The sequence below is a fragment of the Phyllostomus hastatus genome, unplaced genomic scaffold (genome assembly GCF_019186645.2).
Source record: "Phyllostomus hastatus isolate PE091 unplaced genomic scaffold, TTU_PhHast_1.1 phas_contig_41, whole genome shotgun sequence".
Lineage (NCBI taxonomy): Eukaryota > Metazoa > Chordata > Mammalia > Chiroptera > Phyllostomidae > Phyllostomus > Phyllostomus hastatus.
In genome coordinates, this window is record NW_025333876.1 from 8,253,943 (window position 1) to 8,276,143 (window position 22,201).

At 39.0% G+C, this 22,201-nt stretch overlaps 1 protein-coding gene across 4 annotated transcripts in view; it reads right to left on the reverse strand.

The window, feature by feature from the left end:
- CRYL1 (crystallin lambda 1) overlaps positions 1-22,201 on the reverse strand; it is a 130,543-nt gene that overhangs the window by 88,159 nt on the left and 20,183 nt on the right. For all 4 annotated transcript variants that reach the window (XM_045844902.1, XM_045844904.1, XM_045844903.1 and 1 more), the window contains one exon: positions 3,218-3,344. In XM_045844902.1, the coding sequence (XP_045700858.1) occupies positions 3,218-3,344 (127 nt within the window). The remainder of the gene's footprint in view (positions 1-3,217; positions 3,345-22,201) is intronic.

A 22,201-nucleotide genomic window follows, 5' to 3' on the forward strand; every position in this document is an offset into this window, starting at 1 on the left:
CACCCTCGGGGATGCAGTAATATCTACAATTGGACTGTTTGTCATTGAAAAGCAGTGGCAGCAATGTGGTTTTGTTCGCTTGTTAACTCACAAGATCTGCCTCCTGCTTTTGAACAGTTCCCTAAAGTAATGATAATTTATTTTTGTAAGAAAAATGTCTCCAAATAGCCAAGATTCATTTGTCTACAGAGAATTTTTCCTTTTATAAATCATAAAAAGGAGTTCTAAGAGTTGATAACAGGTTACAACCAGCAAGGAGTCTCTGGACATTAAGATGAGGAACCCTTACAAGGCTTGGTGAGGAGTAGATGCCTGACAGGTGACCGTGGTCTTTCGGCCCTTCAATTTTAATGTCATTCTTAAGTTAAACATCACATGATAAACATAACAATTGTTTTCAGTCCAAAAATTACACTACTTCTGTCTGACAGAGTAATGGGCAAATCACGCTATAAGAAATATTCTAAGTTTTAAATAAAAACCTTGATATAAAATTTTACTCAAATAGTATAATGTCAAGTGTGTCAGAGAAAGAGAGGAAATAAACAGGAGAAATGGAAAAAGTATAAACACAAAAATATTCAAACATTTTTGGAATAATGGACCTAAGCAGTATATTCCTAAACTTTACTTTTCTTTTATATGTGTATATATATACATACATATATGTATACATACATACATGCGTATACATATAGCTATGTGTGTGTGTGGCATAGGCTTTCTTTAAAATATATTTTTAACATTCTTGAATTATTAGATACCTAATATAATTTAACAAACACATGGTATAACATTAGGCTGGTTCTGATTTGGAGGGATTTATATGCTTGTTTGGTAACAAGGTGAAAGTAATATGCATTACTAGCAAAATTTGGGAAATCAAATTTGCTGCATGTCACATATAAAGAAATGTATAAACATGCTCAAGAAAATCAGTCAAGGCAACAAAAATGCAATTTCGATTTTTTTTTCTTACCCATTTTCCTTTCCTTCCTTCTAGAGGATTCTAGTCAGGATAGAGAATAAAACCCGAACTCCTCATTTCTTTAACAGGACATTTAAACAATGCTGTTGTGTGTCAGGCACTTCATATGTATTAACTCGTCTCCTCTCCAGAGCCCTCCAGGTTAGCACTTAGCATTCCCGACTTGGCTCCACTAAACCACCAGCTTTCCCCACCTCTCCAACAGTCACTCTACTCACCTTCTGGGAACCACACTCACAGGCACCTCTTCTAGAAGAGACACCATCCCCATCTCTGCCCTCACCCCAGTCCCCAAAATCCACTTGTCAAAGGCCCAGATAAGCTCCAATCCACTGTCATTAACCCTTTCCATCCTCCTGGTCCCAGCTGTCCCTCCCCATTATGCTTCGTGGTAGTAGAAGTACAAACCATTTCTTTGTTTCTTTTACAAAGATAAAAATATAATTTCAGTTTTTTAAAACCATTTGTGAAGAACATAATCTCTTATGGGAATTAAACATCATATTTCTCTAGCCTTCTCTGCCCACACTGCCTGACTCAGAGCATAAGAGAAGCTGCTCAACAGGTAACTGTCATATGTGAGTAAATACACCCATTTGATCTATAAAGGAAAGACTGGCCTTACTTCTGTGTGTAGTAGATATCAGAGTCTTCAGATATCTACCACACACAGAACAGCATATGTTATCCCGTATCATTTGTTTATTGCCAAAATTGTCCACAAATGGCTACATGATAATTTACTTTATAAATTTATTAAGCATTTTCTATGTGCCAAGTTCTGTTACACGCATTATAAGTTAGAATATTCCCCCAAAATTATTCCATAAAAGAAGGACTAGCTTTATATTCAAGATATTTTAAAGTGACATTGTAGAAGGGTCTCCATTTTATGAAAAATAATAGACTGTTTGGGGAAGAAGCATTAGCCGGAACTTATTCAATTATGCTAATGTAGAGACCATCTGACAGAATCTGTTTTTTAAAATGAGTCCAGGGAAAAAGAAATTTAACTTCAGCATATTAATGATTCCTGGGGCATGACTTGACAATTGCTAGGGCTGCAAAACTTGTAAGTAAATTTTACAAAGACACTTAAAAAAAAGTAACAGCAAGTTGTTACATTGTGGAACCACAAACCACATGCGTACCACTGCAGACAGAAAAAACACTTACAGGTCTGAGAATTCATAGTTGAAACTGAAGATAAAATTTCCGGTGCCATTATCACATACGGATTTCTTACAACTCTGAGCAGCAAACATCTTAGAGGAAAGCAAAAATGTTCTCTGGAAAACTCGGCTTAGAAAAGACTCAGAAAGTCAACTCTAATGGGTACCAAAACTGGAATTGGAGTGTTTGTCCTACTAAGAGTTTGAACAAAAGTGTTTGCAGGAAATGTGAAATTAGAAGTATTACCATAATAGGTCATATGTTCATATTTCAGATCCCATTTTATAGGTTAATTATAATATTTCATTTCCAGCATGTAAATATTACATATTAAAAGGGCCCCAAAAAGCATTGCTTTCATCTTCCCATTAGAAAAACGGAGGCTTGCCTTACATTAGGGTCCCCTTAGACATGAGCGCAGATGGTTCTTTCACAGCCACCCAGTCCATAGGGTAGGATGCCATTTTCACAGGTGAGGAAGTAGGCCCAGATACTAAGAAACTGACCAGTACGAAGTTGCAAAACTGCTCAATACAAAGTCTCCTGACTTAAAGTCTGTGCTCTCAACCACCTCCATCACACAATGAGAAATTTTAGAGTCAGAGTTGAGAGCCTAGATTTCCTGTATTTGACCTGAATCTCAGGTCAGCAGCTGACAATAAAACACGTGTGCTCAATCTTTTGGGTTTGTTCCCAAATTCTTAGTTATGCTATACACCTAAAACCAATACACCTAAAATAATATTGAATATAAACTGTAACTATATTTTTTTAATTTTTAAAAAGAATATAAACTCTCAGAAAATAAAAGTGTTAGGTGTCCAGAAAATCTATTTTTGCTCAAAATCCTAACACCTCTGGAAGGTAACACTGTCCCAGTAGCTTAAAGAGAACCCACAAAGGATAATGATTCCTGTCACATAAATCATAATTCTGACATTCGAGGTACAAGAGGTCCATGCTTTTAACTGCTTTTTATCTTCCCCTGTTCTTCCAACGAGGTAGGAAAACTGTCTCTCCCAGCTCTTACCAAGCAAGCGAAGGTCCTTAACTCACCTGAATGTGCATGGCGCCCTCTACTGCTTCTTGAATATTCGAGCAACCACTGATGAGTGACAACTGCTGTTCTGCGCTCAGAGAGCCTTTCAGAGAACCTGACTGCTTCAGCAATTTCATGTCTTTTCTATAAAGGAAAGAGTGATCACTGTGAGTTTTCAAAAACAAACTTTAAAACAAAAAAAGGTCAATTTCTCTCATCAGTAGGGAAATTGCAATAAAAACCACAGGGATGACTACTACAAAAAGAACAGAAAATAAACCAGGTGTTCGTGAGGATGTGAAGAAACTGGAATCCTGTGCACTGTTAGTAGGAATGTAAAACTTGTGGTGAACAGTTTGGTGGTTACTCCAAAATGAAAGAAGTCCACACTGGCCAGGTAGCTCAGTTGGTTAGAGAGTCGTCCCATGCACCAAGGTTGTGGGTTTAATTCCCGTTCAGGGCACATACAAGAATCAACTAGTCAGTGCATAAGTAAGTGAAACAACAAATCTCCCCCCCCACCGCCAAAAAAGTCAATAAACAAACATTTATTTAAAAAGGGAGGAAATCCTGCTACATGCTATAATAAGGATGAACCTTGAGGACATTGTGCTAAGAGAAATAAGCCCGTCACAAAAGGACAAATAGCATATGATTCCAATTATATGAGGTCCCAGGACTAGCCATATTCATAGAGACACAAAGTAGAAGGGTGGTTGCCAGGGCTATTTAATTGGACAAGTTTCAATTTGGCAAGATATAAAGGGTTACAGAGATGGATAGTTGTACAAGAATGTGAATGTATTTAATAACACTGAACTGTACACTTAAAAGTTTAAACGTTATTATGAAAGTAACTTTTGTGTATTTTACAATTAAAAATATTTAGAATTTCTTTTCAAATAGGATGAAACAAGAGAGGTGAAATTAGAAAGCAGGAGTTTTTCATCCTAATCTTCAGTCAGTCCCTGAAGATGAGAGTTGAAGAAGGGAACCAGCTTCCTGGTGTGTGTGTGACCTGTGCAGTCACACACGGCTCATGGTCAGAAGGCCCCAAGCTGGGTGCAATGCTCTACTGTTTCAATCCTAAAATTCTTATAAGTGTTGAGCCAAAGGCCCCTCATTTGCATTTGCACTTGCCTCACAAATTATTAGTCAGTCCTGCTGAAAATTCATGACAGATTAAATAAACAAGGCAAAGTGCATACACACATACACACGCTCACACAGTTGCCTAAGAAACAACATTCACACTTTGCAAAAACTTCTGTAGATTTTTTTACCAGTAAGTCAAATAATTTTAAAGACTTTATTTATTTTTAGAGAGAGGAAAAGAGAGAGAAAGGGAGGGAGAGAAACATCAATGTGTGGTTGCCTCTTGCACGCCCCCGACTGGGAATCTGGCCTGCAACTCAGGCATGTGCCCTGACTGGGAATCAAACTGGTGACCCTTTGGTTCACAGACCCGTTCTCAATTCACGGAGCTACACCAGCCAGGGCATGAGCCAAATAATTTTTACATGATTTCATGTCATAGTTTTTATCTTGAAGCTGTCAAAGTCCTTCAGCTCAAGAACACATCATTTCATCTCCTGAATTATTAATGCTTGGTCTCTCATGAGTGTTGCTATTTTTTGGTTGTGGCTTCTGAGCCAGTTCATCAAGAAGCTTATATTAGTTGTATAGAGTATTGTATGGTTAGTGACAGATTCAAAATGTAAGATTTATAAGTTTGAGGGGGTGAAGGGGATCTACTATATGGTGATGGAAGATGGTTTGACTTTGGGTGGTAGGCACAAAATGCAATATACAGTTCTTATATCATAGAAATATACACCCAAAATCTATATGATCCTATTAACCAATGTCACCCCAATAAATTTAATTTTAAAAAGATTTATAAGTTTAATCGCTAAAATAAAGAAATAACTGATTTGAGTGCCAGCAAATAAATATTTTATACACCACCAAGGGAAATGCAGCAAAAAGGGTCACAAGAAAAGTTTAGCCCACTAAGATAAAAAAGGAAAAAGGCAAAGGTTTCTGAGTCCGAGGGTTTCTGGGACCACGCATCAGTAATGTTCAGCAAGTCTCCTGGAACGCAGCCACATTCTTGATCCAAATTAGCACAGTGAGGAGAGCTCCATATAATTCAAAGATCATTTTTCAATTTCACAACTTTGATCTATTGTTCGAAAATTTTTGCAATTATACAACCCTATAAGTATACTAAAAACCATTTAATTGCACACTTTAAACAAGTTGATTGCATGGCATATAAATGATACCTCAATAAAGCTGTTGCATTTGTTTCCCATTGCTCCTATAATGAATTATCACAAACTTACTGGTGTACGCAACATACACTTACCATCTTACAGTCTGGAGGACAGAAATCTCAGGTAGACCAACATCAAAGTGTTGGTGGGACTTCGTTCCTCTGGGAGGCTCTGGAGGCAGATCTGCTCCTTGCCTTTTCTAGATCCTAGAAGCCACCAGCTTTGTGTGGTTTCGTGGCCCTCTTCCACCTTCACTTCGACCTCCGACTCTATCATCAGACCTTCTTCTTTGAGTCCCTTCTTCATTCTTTCCCCTATAAGGACCCTTGTGACCACACTGGGTCACCCAGGTCATCTCCCCATTTTCATGATCTTAACCTTATCATATCTGCAATAACTCCAGGATTAGGACCTAGACATCTCTGGGGAACCATTACTCTGTCTACCACACCTGTTTTTTTAAAGTGTAGGACAAATAGAATGTAGAACGTATATAAACTTCCTGTACAATTACTGTCCAAAATTATGCTTAGGGGACCTGCCTATTCTGATTGGCTCTGTGCTAGGCAGGTTTTACTCCACCATGTTCTGAATTCCATTGGCTATTGAGAAGTCTATTGTCAATCTGTCATTCCTTTGTAGGCAATCTGTCTTTTTCTCTCTCTGGCTGCTTTTCAGACTTTCCAAGTGTTTCCTGGTATTTTATAGTTTCACTATGACTCATCTAGAGACAGATACCCTTTGTATTTATACTGCTTGGGACACGTGGTTCTTCCAAAGTGAGGATCCATGTCTGTAGCTGACATGAATTCTCAATCATTATATTTTCATAAACTGCCTCTTTCCCAAGTCTCTCTAAATCTTTCAGACCTTTAATGAACTCCTTCTTCACATTTTCTTTTGCTTGAACTTCCAAATTCCATGCTAAATACTGTATTTTGCCATATATAATGTGCACCCACGTTTTTGTGCACGTTCTACATGGGATTATTTGGTTCATAGTATGTGATCATTATACCCATGTATAATGCACATCCTTATTTTTCCCTCAAAAATTTGGGCAAAAAAGTGCACATTATACACAGTAAAACAGGGAAGTATCTTCAGATCCAACTTTAGGTTAGTTCATTCCGCTCATAATACCTGGTCTCTCACATGTTTTGTGATTTTCAGTTGTGAGCTGGGCTCTATCTGTGGAAATTCTTTGAGTCATGAGCTTCAGATACATTTTTCTAGAGAAAATATGCATTTTGCTTCCAGCAGGCAATTGGAGACACTAATTACCAAGGGACCAATCTGAATTTCTTGGCTTGGAGTTTTTAAGACCACACAGGTAGTGGTTTATGGTTATAAACTATCAGAAAAACTCTTTCTACCCTCCACCCAGAGTCAGGTCAGGATAGATGAGCCTCTACCTATGGGTGAGTTATTTTCTTCTAGTTCTTCATTTCACCAGCAATGTAGCCCTTTGAATACCAATTTCATTTGGGACCTCCAATTTGATCCTCCATCACCTACGGACTAAGGTTTGCTGTTAGAACCAAAGGTCTAGATTAGCAAGATAGGCAAATGCTCTTTGAGTAGTTGTAGTTTTCACACATCCTTTGGGATTCCTGGTCTCAGATTGGTCTCTTAGAATTTGTTACTTTTTTACCTGTTCAGCTAGTACTATAAAGAAACAACAAACTATGTACATCTACTCCTTAGTTTTAAGTATTTCAAGTTAAAAGGATTTTTAGGATACTTGCTTTGCCGTATTGCCGGAGACTAAACTCTAGACTATTTCTTTAAAGTCTAATATTCCTAGATACTTATTATATCTTATATTTTATGAGATAAGGCAAATTATTTATTGTCTTCATTTTTGTCATGATGATGTTATTCAAAGTGAATATGAGCTCTATGATTCAAATAAATTTATAATACAATTACTAAGTGATTCTATTATGCTTCTTGTTCTCACATACAGAAAAAAAATTCCCGATGCTATGGTTATTACTGCAAAGGCCTACCCTTTTGTTTCCCAGTTTCAGCCATTTGGAAAAAAGATATATAAATAATAGCTGAATCCAATAAACCTAGCCTTTAAAACAAGTACACATAATTCAATGAATGCATCAAAACACAAAGACTGTTTCTCTTTTTTTCTTCAGTCTAACTTGTTCATTTTGGTGACACAGAAAGCAAGGCCTACAGCCAAGATGGAGGCACAGGTAGATACACTTTGCCTCCTCACACAACCAAAAGAAGGACGCCAACAAATTCAAAAACAAAAAATAACCAGAACTGCCAGAAAATCAAACTGTATGGAAGCCTGACAACCAAGGAGTTAAAAAAGAAAGATTCATCCAGATCAGTATGAGGGGCTGAGATTGGCAGCCGGAGTAGAGAGGATTTGGACTTGCAGCAAGGCAGCAGCTGGAGGACTAGGTGGTCCCACATTTGCATGTGAGTAAATTGGGAGGAACAACTGGGGAGTGAGACAGACCACGAGGCTCAGGGTTGCAGCATGGGGAAATAAAACCTCAAAACCTCTAACTGAAAATACCTGTGGGGGTTGCAGCAGCAGAAGAAATTTCCAGTCTCACAGTAGAGTTCATTGAAGAGACTCACAGGGTTCTAGAACATTCCACCTGGGAATCAGCACCAGAAGGGCCCAATTTGTTTGTGGGTAGTGGGAAAAGTGATGGAAAGCTGGCCAAGAGCTGAGCAAGTGGCATTGTTCCCTCTTGGACCCCTCCCCTACATACGGTCTCACAACGTAGCTACATGGGTTGTCCTGCCCTGGCAAATACCTAAGGTTCTGCCTCTTAAAACATAACAGGTGCACAAAAACAAAAAAATATAGCCCAAGTGAAAGACCAGATTAAAACTCCAAAAATAGAAGTAAGCAATGAAGAGATGCAGAGTTCAACAAACTAGAAATCAGTATGCTCACTGAAATGGTTGAGTATGGTCGCAAAATAGAGGAAAAAGTGAAGGCTATAAAAAGTGAAATAAAGGAAAATAAAGGGAACCAAAAGTGAAGGAAAAGAAACCAGAACTCAAATCAATGGTTTGGACTAGAAAGAAGAAATAAACATTCAACCAGAACAGAAGGAAGAAACAAGAATTCAAAAAAATTGGGAGAGGCTTACGAACCTCCAGGACAACTTTAAACTTTCCAACATCTGAATTACTGGGGTGCCAGAAGGAGAAGAGGAAGAGCAGAAATTGAAAACTTACTTGAAAAAATAATGAAGAAAAATTCCCCCAATCTGGCAAAGGAAATAGAGTCCCAGGAAGTCCAGGAAGCCCAGAGAGTCCCAAACAAGTTGGACCCAAGGAAGCACACACCAAGACACATCAGAATTACATTAATGAATATTAAAGATAGGAAGAGAACCTTAAAAGCAGCAAGAAAAAAGGAGAGAGTTGCCTACAAAGGAGTTCCCATAAGACTATTAGCTGATTTTCCAAAGAAATCTTACAGGGAAAAAGGGGCTGGAAAGAAGTATTTGAAGTCATGAAAAAGAAGGCCCTACATCCAAGATGACTCTATCCAGCAAAGCTATCATTCAGAATGGAAGGGCAGATAAGTTCTTCCTAGATAAGGTCAAGTTAAAGGCTGTTTCACAGCCTAGATAAGGTCAAGTTAAAGTCAAGTTTCTCCCTAGATAAGTTCCTCATCACCAAGCCCTTATTACCCATATTTTTCAGAACATAAGACACACCTAGGTTTTAGAGAAAAATAATTTTGAAGCAAAAAATGTGGTAAAATATTTAATAACATAAATAACATAATATTCACCAATGTAAATGTAAACAGAACTCAACAGCAGCATTAACAACCATTATTCCTCCCAAATTAGGGGGTGGGTCTTATAGTCTGAAAATACAGTGTAAGAAATGTCAAAGGGACTTACCTAAGAAAAAGAAGATGGTCAAAAATATGAACAGAAAAATGACAACAAACTCACAACTGTCAACAACTGAACCTAAATAAAAACAAAAACAAACTAAGCAAACAACTAGAACAGGAACAGAATCACAGAAATGGAGATCACATGGAGGGTTATCAGCAGGGAAGTGGCCGGGGGAGGATGGAGGAAAAGGTAGAAGGAATAAGAAGCATAAATGATAGGTACAAAATATATAGGGGGAGGTTAAGAATAGTATGGGAAATGCCCTGGCTGGCGTAGCTCAGTGGATTGAGCACAGGCTGTGAACCAAAGTGTCGCAGGTTCGATTCCCAGTCAGGGTACATGCCTGGGTTGCAGGCCATGACCCCCAGCAACTGCACATTGATGTTTCTCTCTCTCTTGTTCTCCCTCCCTTGCCTCTCTGAGAATAAATAAAATCTTAAAAAAAAATAGTATGGGAAATAGAGAGGCCAAAGAACTTATATATATGACCTATGGACATGCTGGGGGTGGGCAGTGCAGTGTAGAGGGGAATAAAGGGGAGAAAAAATGGGGCAACTGTAATAGTATAATTAATAAAATATATTTAAAAGAAAAAAGAAAGCAAGGTCTGAACTGGTTCCAGACTTGCCCATGGATATCAGGCTATGGGAAGCAAGATAGGATGGAAGCCATCTTCAGACTCTTTTGCTTAAACGCACTAATTGGAATCGCTTCATCTTCCTGACTATTCCTCTGACTGTTCCTGTGAAACCATGATGGCTCTCTCATTTAAAAAGGAAAATCCTGTCTGGTGGAATTTATTTATGAGACTACTTGGCACAGTTTATTGCCTTAAAATCTGAAGATTCAAGGTACTCAATACACTGAAGAGAACAGAAAAAGAGGAACTATGTGCACCACCCCCCTCACGAATGCTGCTCACACCTGAGTCCCTGCCTGCTGAGTTTGAACTCAGACTGCAAGGACCGTGTGTTCCCTTCTGGGAGCCCAGGTGGACCTAGCAAACCTGCCATCTCCTTTCATGATTTCATTACCAACCAGCTGGATCCTATGTGAGCCAATACTGTGACCTCAAACGGACTGAGATGGGCAGCTGAACCAAAGACTACTCCTGTTCATAGGCGGACCTGCAGCCTGGCTCCAGAGAGCAGCCCAGTGCAGCCTGTGCCAATGGCACATGGCCAACCCCTCATCTCATTCCTCTTGGATGGTTTGAAATAAGGACCAAGAAAGTGGACTGGTGAGGGGCAGACCAAGCAACAGATGGACAGCCAGTGGCAAGTCACCACAATGGCACACCTTAGAAAGGCAGGTCCTGCTATGAAAAAAGTCCCCCGCCCCCTAGAATTGCTGCAAGTTACCAGAGCCGCTGTCTGACCATCAGAGGCTCAGATATCTCCCAATGTCCCATTTCTGTGATAGTGATGGCTTCCTGTATTTCTTACTCCCTCACAATCTCACAATTGATCCTCATCAACAGATGTAATCTGAGTACTTCAGTCATGACAACCTGAATGGGCCTAGCATCTACTTTGCTTGGAGATTCAATGAGCCTGTGGGCTGAAGGAAATGACAGCACATCTAAATTGCTCAGTTTCGAACTACATGAGTTATATACATTAGGCCTGCAGCAACAACTACGCCTAGGAATCAATGGCAGTGGTAACGTTGCCCATAAATGTAACCAGAATACAAGTGTTCATATCTCTGTCAAACTGTTTCACAGCCATCAAACACAAAAAATCACTTCAACTCAATTGAAAAACAAACAAATTTAACAGAGTACCTTGTTTCTTTTCTAGGACTATTTTCTTTTCAAAATTTATGTTCAGAAATTAAAAAAAGAGAGAGAAAATAATAAACATCCCCATATGTCTACCAACAAGAATGAACAACAACTAAACCTGACATATTCGCATCTAGTCATTTGCTAAATTTAAAATAAAAAAAAGTAAAGTTCCTTTAGCCTTCAACCTCACAAAACTGTTTTCTGCTGAACTCAGAGATTTCAATGCCAAAGCCCAATAACATTATGACTAATCACTTTTCCCTGAGAAGCTCATGTGCTCAAAGACACCTTTTTAAAACTTCAGCAGGCCAAAGCAAACTCTTGGACTTTCTTCCAAAGGTCCTGAGTTGGATGAGCCCAAATCAATGGGAGTACAAGGGAGCCTCTTGTTCCTTCGATGGCCTACTGTTTTAGACCTTCCCTGAAACATCCCTATGCAGCAGGGAGGAAGGAGGCCATCTGGGGACAGAAAGCCAGCACTGAAACAGCCACAACCAACCGCCTTGTGCAAATTAGACTCAAATAAAGAATCTACCTCAGAGATTTGGGCTCAAGGCCCTTTTGCCCCTGGGCAGGACACAGGCAGAGAGGAAAGTTGCAGTAAACTTTAACCCAAGAGGCGGCTATACACCAGAACCTGTAAGCAGTATCCTGAGGGGAACCCAGATTAAAAGCTGGGAGGAGCTTTCAGACACACTTAAACCCCTCATGTTCCCTTCAAGTTCCACAAAGTCACCTGCCAAAATCAAACCTAGCCATCTGGCAATGTTTTATCCCAGTTAGACTAGTTATAATATTTTTCACAGAGTATTTTGGAAGAACTTCTGCCTCAAGCTTTGTAGAAGACATAAGTAAAAACCTAGGAAAATAATATGACTCTCAACTGGCTTTTCAGCAGACTCACATATACCACAGTGTTCAGTCCTACACTATTAACAGTAAAGAACCTTCTAGTTCAAAGTGCACTGGTAAGTGGCTGTTATATACCAGTGCTACCTCTAGAGGTCAGTCTAGGACAAGGACTCAAACATAGTGCTTACATCCTTCAGCAAAGTTCAACTTTCACTTAAAATTAAAGAAAAGGAAATCTTAGTGATTAATGTTGGGTAGGATATGGGTGATTTTTTATATTTCTATTTTTGAAGTTTTATTTTAAAAGAGCATTATTCATTAAGTTAAAAGAATAAAACCAATGGAGAAAGTGGAACCTTTGTACACTATTGTTAGAATTATAAAATGGTACAGCTGCTGTGGAAAATGGTATGGTACTTCCTCAAAAAACTAGAAATGGAATTACCATATCATCCATAAATCCAACTTAGTGGGTATATATCTTAAAAAAGTGAAAGCAGGACCTTGAAGAGATATTTGTGCACCCATGTTCATAGGGCCATTGCTCAGAGTAAGTAGCCCAGCAACCTGAACACCCATCAATAGATGCATGGACAAACAAAACGTGGTACAAACACACAATGGAACATTATCCAGCCTTGAAAGGAAATTCTGACATATGCTACAACATGAATGAGCCTTAACGACATTATGCTGTATGAAATAAGCCAGTCCCATGAAAAGACAAATACTGTGATGCCACTTCTATGAGGTCCCTAAAGGAGTCCAATTCATAGAGAGAGAGGGTAGAATGGAGGTGCCTGGGGACGGGAAGTGAGGAGTTGCTGTGTAATGGGTGTGGAATTTTAGTTAGGGAAGATGAAAAGTTCTGGAGATGATGGTGGTGAGGGGTGCACAGCAATGTGCATGTACTTAATGCCACTGAACTGTACACTTAAAAATGATAAGGAAGGTAAATTTTATGTCATGTATTTTTTTTACTGCCATTAAATTTTTTTTCTTTTTTTATTATTAATTTTTTAATCATTGTTCATATACAGTTTTCTCCTTTTTACTCCCAATCCAGCCCCCCCTCCCACCCTCCCCACTTCCCTCCCATTACCACCCTCCCCTTAGTCTATGACCATGTGTCCTTTAAGTTTGTTCCTGTGAACCCTTCCCACTCTCCCCTTAAATTCCCTCTTCTCTCCCCTCCGGTCACCATCAGCCTGTCCTCTATTTCAGTGTCTTTGGTTACATTTTGCTTCTTTCTTTGTTTTGTTGTTTAGGTTCCTGTTAAAGGTGAGATCATGTGGTATTTGTCTTTCACTGCCTGGCTTGTTTCACTTAGCATAATGTTTTCCAGCTCCATCCAAGCTGTTGCAAAGGGTAGGAGCTCCTTCTTTCTTTCTGCTGCATAGAATTCCATTGTGTAAATGTACCATAGTTTTTTGATCCATTCATTTACTGATGGGCATCTTGGTTGCTTCCAGCATCTAGCTATTGTAAATTGTGCTGCTATGAACATTGGGATGCATTGGTTCTTTTGAATTGGTGTTTTAGTATTCTTAGGATAGAGTCCCAGCAGTGGAATTGCAGGGTCAAAAGGCAGATCCATTTTTAGTTTTCTGAGGAAGTTCCATACTGCTTTCCATAGTGGTTGTACCAGACTGCAGTCCCACCAACAGTGCACTAGGGTCCCCTTTTCTCCACAACCTCTCCAACACTTGTTGTTTGTTGCTTTGTTTATGATGGCCATTCTGTCTGGTGTGAAGTGGTATCTCATTGTGGTTTTAATTTGCATCTCTCTGATAGCTAGCGATATTGAACATCGTTTCATGTGTCTGGATTTTCTGTATGTCCTCCTCGGAGAAGTGTCTGTTCAAGTCCTTTGCCCACTTTTTAATTGGATTCCTTGTCTTCTTAGAGTGCAGTTGTGTAAGTTCTCTATATATTTGGGAGATTAAACCCTTGTCTGAGGTGACATTGGCAAATCTGTTTTCCCAGTTGGTTCTCTTTTAATTTTGATACTGTTTTCTTTAGCTGTCCAGAAGCTTTTAATTTTGATGAGGTCCCATTTGTTTATCCTTTCCTTTATGTCCCTTGCTCTAGGGGACACGTCAGTAAAAAAGTTTCTTCATGAAATATCTGAGATTTTCCTACCTACGTTCCCCTCTAGGACTTTAATGGTGTCATGTTTTATATTTAAGTCTTTTATCCACCTTGAACTTATTTTTGTATATGGTGTAAGTTGGTGCTCAAGTTTCATTTTTTTGCACGTAGCTGTCCAGTTCTCCCAACACCATTTGTTGAAGAGGCTATTTTTATTCCATTTTATGTTGCTGCCTCCTTTGTCAAATATTAATTGACCATAGAGACTTGGGCTTATTTCTGGGCTCTCTGTTCTGTTCCATTGGTCTATGTGCCTGTTTTTTATGCCAGTACCAGGCTGTTTTGATTACAGTAGCCTTGTAATATAGTTTAGTGTCGGGTATTGTGATCCCTCCTACTTTACTCTTCTTTCTCAATATTGCAGCAGCTATTCGGGGTCGTTTATAATTCCATATAAATTTTTGAAGTGTTTGTTCTATGTCTGTGAAATATGCCATTGGTACTTTAATAGGAATTGCATTGAATGTGTAAATTGCTTTGGGTAGTATGGACATTTTGATGATATTAATTCTTCCAATCCATGAACATGGTATATGTTTCCATTTGTTTGTGTCTTCCTTGATTTCTTTCTTCAGTGTCGTGTAGTTTTCTAAAAACAGGTCTTTTACCTCTTTGGTTAGGTTTATTCCTAGATATTTTATTTTTCTTTTGGCTATTTCAAATGGGATTGTTTCCTTGATCTCTGCTTCTGCTGTTTCATTGTTGGTGTACAGAAATGCCTTTGATTTCTGGATATTGACTTTGTATCCTGCTGTTTTGCCAAATTCATTTATTAGGTCAAGCAGTTTTTTGGTAGAGTCAATAGGATTTTCTATGTATACTATCATGTCATCTGCAAAGAGTGACAGTTTTGTTTCCTCCTTTCCGATTTGAATGCCTTTTATTTCTTTTTTCTTGTCTGATTGCTGTGGCTAAAACTTCCAGTACTATATTGAATAGAAGTGGTGAAAGTGGACAGCCTTGTCTTGTTCCTGATCTTAATGGAAAAGGTTTTAATTTTTGCCCATTGAGAATGATGTTGGCTGAAGGTCTCTCATATATGGCCTTTATTATGTTGAGGAATGCTCCCTCTATTCCCAGTTTGCCGAGTGTTTTTATCATGAATGGGTGCTGTACCTTATCAAATGCTTTTTGTGCATCAATTGATATGATCATGTGGTTTTTGTCTTTGCTTTTGTTTATGTGATGTATTACATTTACTGACTTGCGAATATTGAACCATCCTTGCATCCCTGAAATGAATCCCACTTGGTCATGGTGTATAATCTTTTTAATGCATTGTTGGATGCGGTTTGCCAGTATTTTGTTGGAGATTTTAGCGTCAATGTTCATCAGTGATATTGGCCTGAAGTTTTCTTTCTTTGTTGTGTCTTTATTTGGTTTTGGAATTAGGATGATGTTGGCTTCATAAAAAGAGTTTGGGAGACTCCCATCTTTTCGGATTTTTTGGAATAGTCTGTGAAGGATAGGGGTTAGCTCTTCCTTAAATGCTTTGTAGAATTCTCCTGTGAAACCATCTGGTCCCGGGCTTTTGTGTGTTGGGAGTTTTTTGATTACTGCTTCAATTTCTTTTGTTGTTATTGGTCTGTTCAGACTTTCTGCTTCTTTTTCATTGAGTTTTGGAAGATTATATTTTTTCTAGAAAGTTGTCCATTTCATCTAGGTTTTCAAATTTTTTGGCATACAGCTGTTTGTAGTAATTTCTTACAATCCTTTGTATTTCTGTGGTATCTGTTGTAATCTCTCCTCTTTCATTTCTGATTGTGTTTATTTGGGTCTTCTCTCTTTTTTTCTTGATGAGTCTGCTTAAAGGCTTGTCTATTTTGTTTATCTTTTCAAAGAACCAGCTCTTGGATTCATTGATCCTTAGAATTGTGCTTTTAGTCTCTATGTCATTTAATTCTGCTCTGATCTTGGTTATTTCCTTCCTTCTGCTTGCTCTGGGCTGCCTTTGTTGTTGTTCCTCGAGTTCTTGTAGACGTAGGGTTAGGTTGTTTGTTTGGAATGTTTCTAACCTTTTTAGGTGGACCTGTATAGCTATGAACTTCCCTCTCAGGACTGCCTTGGCTGTGTCCCATAAGTTTTGGGTTGTTGTGAGTTCGTTTTCATTTGTTTCCAGAAACCTTTTGATTTCTTCCCTAATATCATTCTTGACCCATTCATTGTTTAATAGCATGCTATTTAATCTCCATGATTTTGAGTGTTTTTGGTTTTTTTTCCTTTGGGTTGGTTTCTAGCTTCAGTCCCTTGTGGTCTGAGAAAATGCTTAGTATGATTTCAATTTTCTTGAAATTCTTGAGGCTTGTTTTGTGTCCTATCATGTGGTCTATCTTTGAGAATGTTCCGTGTACATTTGAAAAGAATGTATATTTAGCTTCTTTTGGATGGAGGGCTCGGTATATATCAGTAAAGTCCATTTCATCAAGGGTATTGTTCAATGCCACAATATCTTTGTTGATATTTTGTTGAGAAGATCTGTCCATTTTTGATAGTGGGGTGTTAAAATCTCCCACTATAATTGTGTTGCTGTCCATATCTTTCTTGAAGTCCTCTAAGATTTTCTTTATGTATTTCGGGTGCTCCTATGTTGGGTGCATATATATTTACAATATTTATGTCTTCTTGATGGATTCTTCCCTTGAGTATTATGAAGTGACCTTCTGGGTCTCTCTTTATGGACCTTTTTTGGAAGTCTATTTTGTCTGATATGAGTATTGCTACCCCAGCTTTTTTTTTCCTGTCCATTTGCTTGGAAGATTTGTTTCCAGCCCTTCACTTTCAGCCTGTGTAGGTCTTTTATCCTGAGGTGGGTCTCTTGTAGACAGCAGATATGTGGGTCATTTTTTCTTATCCAATCAACTATTCTATGTCTTTTGATTGGAGCATTTAATCCATTTACGTTTAAGGTTATTATTGATAGGTACTTATTCATTGTCTTTTATGTACATGTGTTCCCCCCTCTCTCTCTCTCTCTCTCTCTCTCTCTCTCTCTCTCTCTTCTCTCCTCCTTAAAGCAGTCCTTTTAGAATCTCTTGCAGAGCTGGTTTGGTCGAGGTGTATTCTTTTAGACTTCTTTTGTCTGGGAAGCTTCTTATTTGGCCTTCTATCTTGATCGAGAGCCTTGCTGGATATAGTTGCCTTGGTTGCAGACCTCTGGTTCTCATTACCTGGAGTATTTCTTGCCATTCTCTTCTGGCTTGAAGTGTTTCCATTGAGAAGTCAGCTGTTAGCCTTATTGGGGCTCCCTTGTATGTTACTTCCTTCTTCTCCCTTGCTGCCTTTAAGATTCTCTCTTTGTCTTGAAATTTTGTCATTTTAATTATGATGTGCCTTGGGGTGGGTCTCTTTGGGTTCCTCTTGATTGGGACTCTCTGTGTTTCCTGGATTTGTGCGACTTTTTCTCTCATCAAATTAGGGAAGTTCTCCTTCATTACTTGTTCAACTAGGTTTTCAATCCCTTGCTCTTCTTCTTCACCTTCTGGTATCCCTATTATACGGATATTATTACGTTTCATATTGTCTTGCATTTCTCTTAATCCCTCCTCATTCTTTCTGAGCCTCTTTTCCTTTTCTTGCTCTTTCTGGATGCTGTTTTCTACTTTGTCCTCCAGCTCACTAATCCGATCTTCTGCTTCATCGATCCTGCTTTTCATTCCTTCTACTGTGTTCTTCAGTTCAGAAATTGTATTCTTCATTTCCTCTTGACCTTTGTTGAGAGTTTCTATTTCCTTTTTCATGTTTATATAGTTTGCAGTGAGATTGATGTAGTTTCCCTCTAATTTCTGAAAGCTCATTGTGAGTTCATTGAACTTCCTGGTAATCATTGTTTTGAACTCACTATCTGATAGTTGAGTTGCCTCTATTTCATTTAGCATTTTTCCTGAGGCTTCCTCGTTTCCCTTCAGTTGGGGGGTTGTTTCTTTGTTTTCTCATTGTTCGTGGGTTTCTTCTTTGTTCTTCTTGTTTGTTAATTTGAACTGTTCTGATTCCCTGTAATTATGGTGTGAACTTCTGTGGTAGAATCTTTGTGTGTTTCAGTGGTGCAATCTCCTTCGTGTATCCTGGTGTTCACAGCTTCCCCCTACTTGTAATTAGGTAACATTCTTAATCTTTCTGAGCCTGTTTCCTATATTTTTATACTTCAGTCACCTTCAAAGCACTCTCCATTGGATGCAATACACCTTTCAAGATATTTTTTCCACTGCACAAAACAGTTTTCGAACTCGTCGATTTTGATGCCTTTTATTGCTTCTGCCAGTTTTTGTTTCACTTCTTCCACATCAGCAGAATGTTTCCCTTTGAGGACTTTTTTCATCCTTCTCGGGATCCAGTCAGCTCACGTCCCTGGAGCCCACAGCAGTCCGGCGGCAGAGCCTCCACCGGGGTGTGCACGGTCACCACGGCCCCCACCCCACCTGCCGGCTGCAGCAGCTGCTCCGCCATTAAAAAATTTTAAGATAAAGGTAATATTTTTCTTTACTAAAGGAGTGCTTATTTTAACTGGCATTAAATGTTGTTTAAACTTGAATCTTCTAGAAGGTAAAAGAGGGCAGAAGTCAAGTAAGGACAAAACTCATATGAACTACTATTCAGAAATAAATTGATTTATGGACCAGCTTATAGATTTTGTAAAAAATCTTTTTAGCTAGAGTTGTTCCAATTGATTTATGCAACAATCTAGGCCTTGGAATTGCAATTACAAGTTGTTCCAATTATTGTTTGTTATGGTGGATAACAAACAATATTTATCTCTGCTCCCTCCAGAAACCTGGAAATACAACCAAGAATAAAGGGATCATCCTAACTAGACTTATTTTGGTGATCATTTCACAATATATGCAAATATGAAATTACATTGTATATTGGAAAATAATGTGCTATATATCTATTATACCTCCATAAAAACTTTTAAAGTAAAAATATAGGGCCACAGGTGACAGATCTCAATATACACAATGAACAACAAAAAGATCAACATTTTGGAAGATGGGAAATAATGCAAGAGAGGTAAGGTGAATGACTGGTGGAGTGGACAAAGCTGATATTTATGTAAGGGAAAAAGAAAACACCAGTGAAAAAGAAGTCAAAATGTCTCCCAAAGGATATGGCAAAGGTCAGGGTCTGCAGACACCAGGGGTGACACAGCACAAATGAGGAGCCTGGAGCCCATGAGTCCCTCCCCTCTCCACTCCTGCAGAAACTCAACTAGAACACACCAGACATGAGAGGGCAGGTCTGACATGCTGCACAAACAGGGAGTTGAAATCAGATACATACACTGAATGGTGAGAACCCCCCACAAATATACACACCCTCTTCAGACACTTTCCTTAGATAAGCAGTAAGGATGCTGAGTGGAAAGTAGCAGGTCCTCTTTGGGAGACACTGTGTGACAAGGAGAAGAGATGCACAGGTACTGCTACCGGAGAGCTCATTGAGAAAGTTGGACCCCTGCCAATTACTCTGAAAACATGCCCAGGGGCTGTTAGTCAAATCCACAGACACAAATCTCAGACCTTGTTAGTACACAATCTTTCTTAGGTACAATATACCTCTTTCTTAGGCACAATATACCACTACCTATCACTAGGCAGCTTCTAACATTAAAGGTACAGGACAAAACAAAACAAAATTCAGTATAGAACTATGAGGAAACCATAGCAATACAAGGAATGAAAGAGTTTTAAAAAACAACTATAATATCCTCAGAAAGCCTGGAGAAGATATTACATCCAGTACTCAGTAATAGCATAGAGTAAGGAAAAACATATAGAGAAAGAAACTGCAAATGAAATACATGGTAGTTCAAATGGAAACTTTAATGAAAGGGGTCAATCTGTGGAAATCTCTGAGGAAGAAGAACAAAAAGACAGAGATGACCAAGAGAAGACAGAAAATCAAAGGTCTAACACCTGACTATAGTGGGAGTTCTTGAAAGAGTTATGCTTGGGAAGAAAAATAAGTAACTGAAATGAAGCTATCATTTGAACTCTCCTGATGACAGCCAAGTGACAGCATGATCTGTGAACAAACAGATAAGCCAGGTTGAATGACCCAGCTGTACCCTTGGTCCAGGAGAGAACAGAAAAAAAAGGGGTGAGCAGTCAGGGAGGAACTTAATCAAAGAAATAATACAAAAATATGCATATATCCCAAACAGAAGGATATGTTTCAGATCAAGTATGAATTCTACATGTAGGGAGATATGGGACAGGAGACTGTAGGTCTGGCTTATGAACTTGGTAGTAATAGTTGTCTTTATTATGTATTTCTTTAATAAGAATGTGTTTAGGTATAACAATCTAGGCCTTTGGCTATTTTAGAGACATTAATGTGCTATCTGTGATTTTGTGACCTCCTTTCTTCCAGTCCCTGGTAAAGTTGTGCTCTACACCCTTAGTTACTTCTCCCTTTAGCAGAAACCAATTAGGAAAAACTGGTTTCATCCCGGTGGGGTGACTGTGTGTTACCTGCCTGGACATTGATGCTGCTGCTGTTCCCAGCCCCCTGACCTGGCTCTGTCGATGAGACAGAGGTCCAACCAGAATCATCTGAGTGCCCAGGGCACCAACCACACAGGATTCAGTTCATGCTCCACAAAATCCCAATGAAGTGCCCGAAGTGTAAAGGTTCAGGAACAACGTCCAACATTGCAGCTAACCTCCTGCTGTGAAATATCATGTGAACACTTCTCTCATTCATTCATCTCATTTTTATCATTTTTAATGTTTTTGAAGTGAGGGGAAAGGAGAGAAGAACACCAAAATTTTATGAAAAAGAGAGCCCCAAATTTTGTGAGACAGCAGTGTTTTCAAAATTGGGACTGTCTCCAGTTTCCCAAGGGTTATGCATGTGGTTATGAGCCCCGCCCCTCTGACATCTGAATCTGAAAATTTCAGTGAAGTAGAGGTTGGGCAAAAGTAGGTTTATAGTTGTTCATACGGAAACTACAATAATTAATAAATAATACAAGAACAAAGTGTGTTTCACATACAACTGTAAACCTACTTTTTCCCACCCTGTATATACATTTAAATATACCATAGAAAGAAAGAATATCCCCCACCCCCCGTTTGTCCCCCAGGGTAGGTGAGGCTCTGACTGCCTGGACCCACAGCCCCCACTGCCCAGACAAGTCCCCATCCCCACTTTCTCCCCTCTTCTCTCTGGAGCTCTCAGAAGTTATCTTCCCTTCAGGCTGCGGGGCACCACTGAGATTTGGGGGATAGGGAGATACTCAGGGGGCAGAGGGCCTGATTAGGCCCCCCATCTATCAACTTCAGCAACATCTTCACTGGAGAATCAGGCAGTAGTCCAGTTAATAAAAATGTACTTTGATTTCCTATTGTCATTGTTGGAAACCTCCCAGGGAGATAATCCACACCCTTCAAACCAGGTAAGTTTCACAGACTACCTTCACTGTTCACATGTATTTGTCTATATACAAGCACACAGGATCATGATATAAGCATGTACCCTCAAAATGTTCGACATTCACTCTTCATTTCACCATATGAAGATAGTCAAAGCATTCTGATGTCCCCCTCATTTTTTAAGAGTACAATTAGCATATATAACTTTCATAAATCAGATAAAGCAAAGCTACTTCCGTTGGGGAAGAAAAATAAATAAGTGAATTGAAGCCATCCTTTGAAAACTGGCCTCGTGACAGCAGGACCTGTGGGCACACAGATGAGTCCGGCTGAATGACCCAGCTGCACCCTCACCCATGGGGGTGAATGTTTAACAAGAGGACTTCTGGTCACTTCTGAACTTTTCAGTCCAATTAGGTTAGTTGACCTGCTTCCCTGCACCCTACATCTAGAAGCATTTCAAATAACCCATTAAAAGCTGTTTCCTGCCTCAGAACAGTGTATGGTTATCATTCAGGTGAGTTTTGTTTATTGTCCTTCAATAAAACTGAAAAAGCCATTTCCATGAATGTCTTATATATTCTTCTTATATTTAAACCTAGGCTGAATACATTTTTTAGGTAATTGTAGCAAATTTTTAATTGTTTATAAC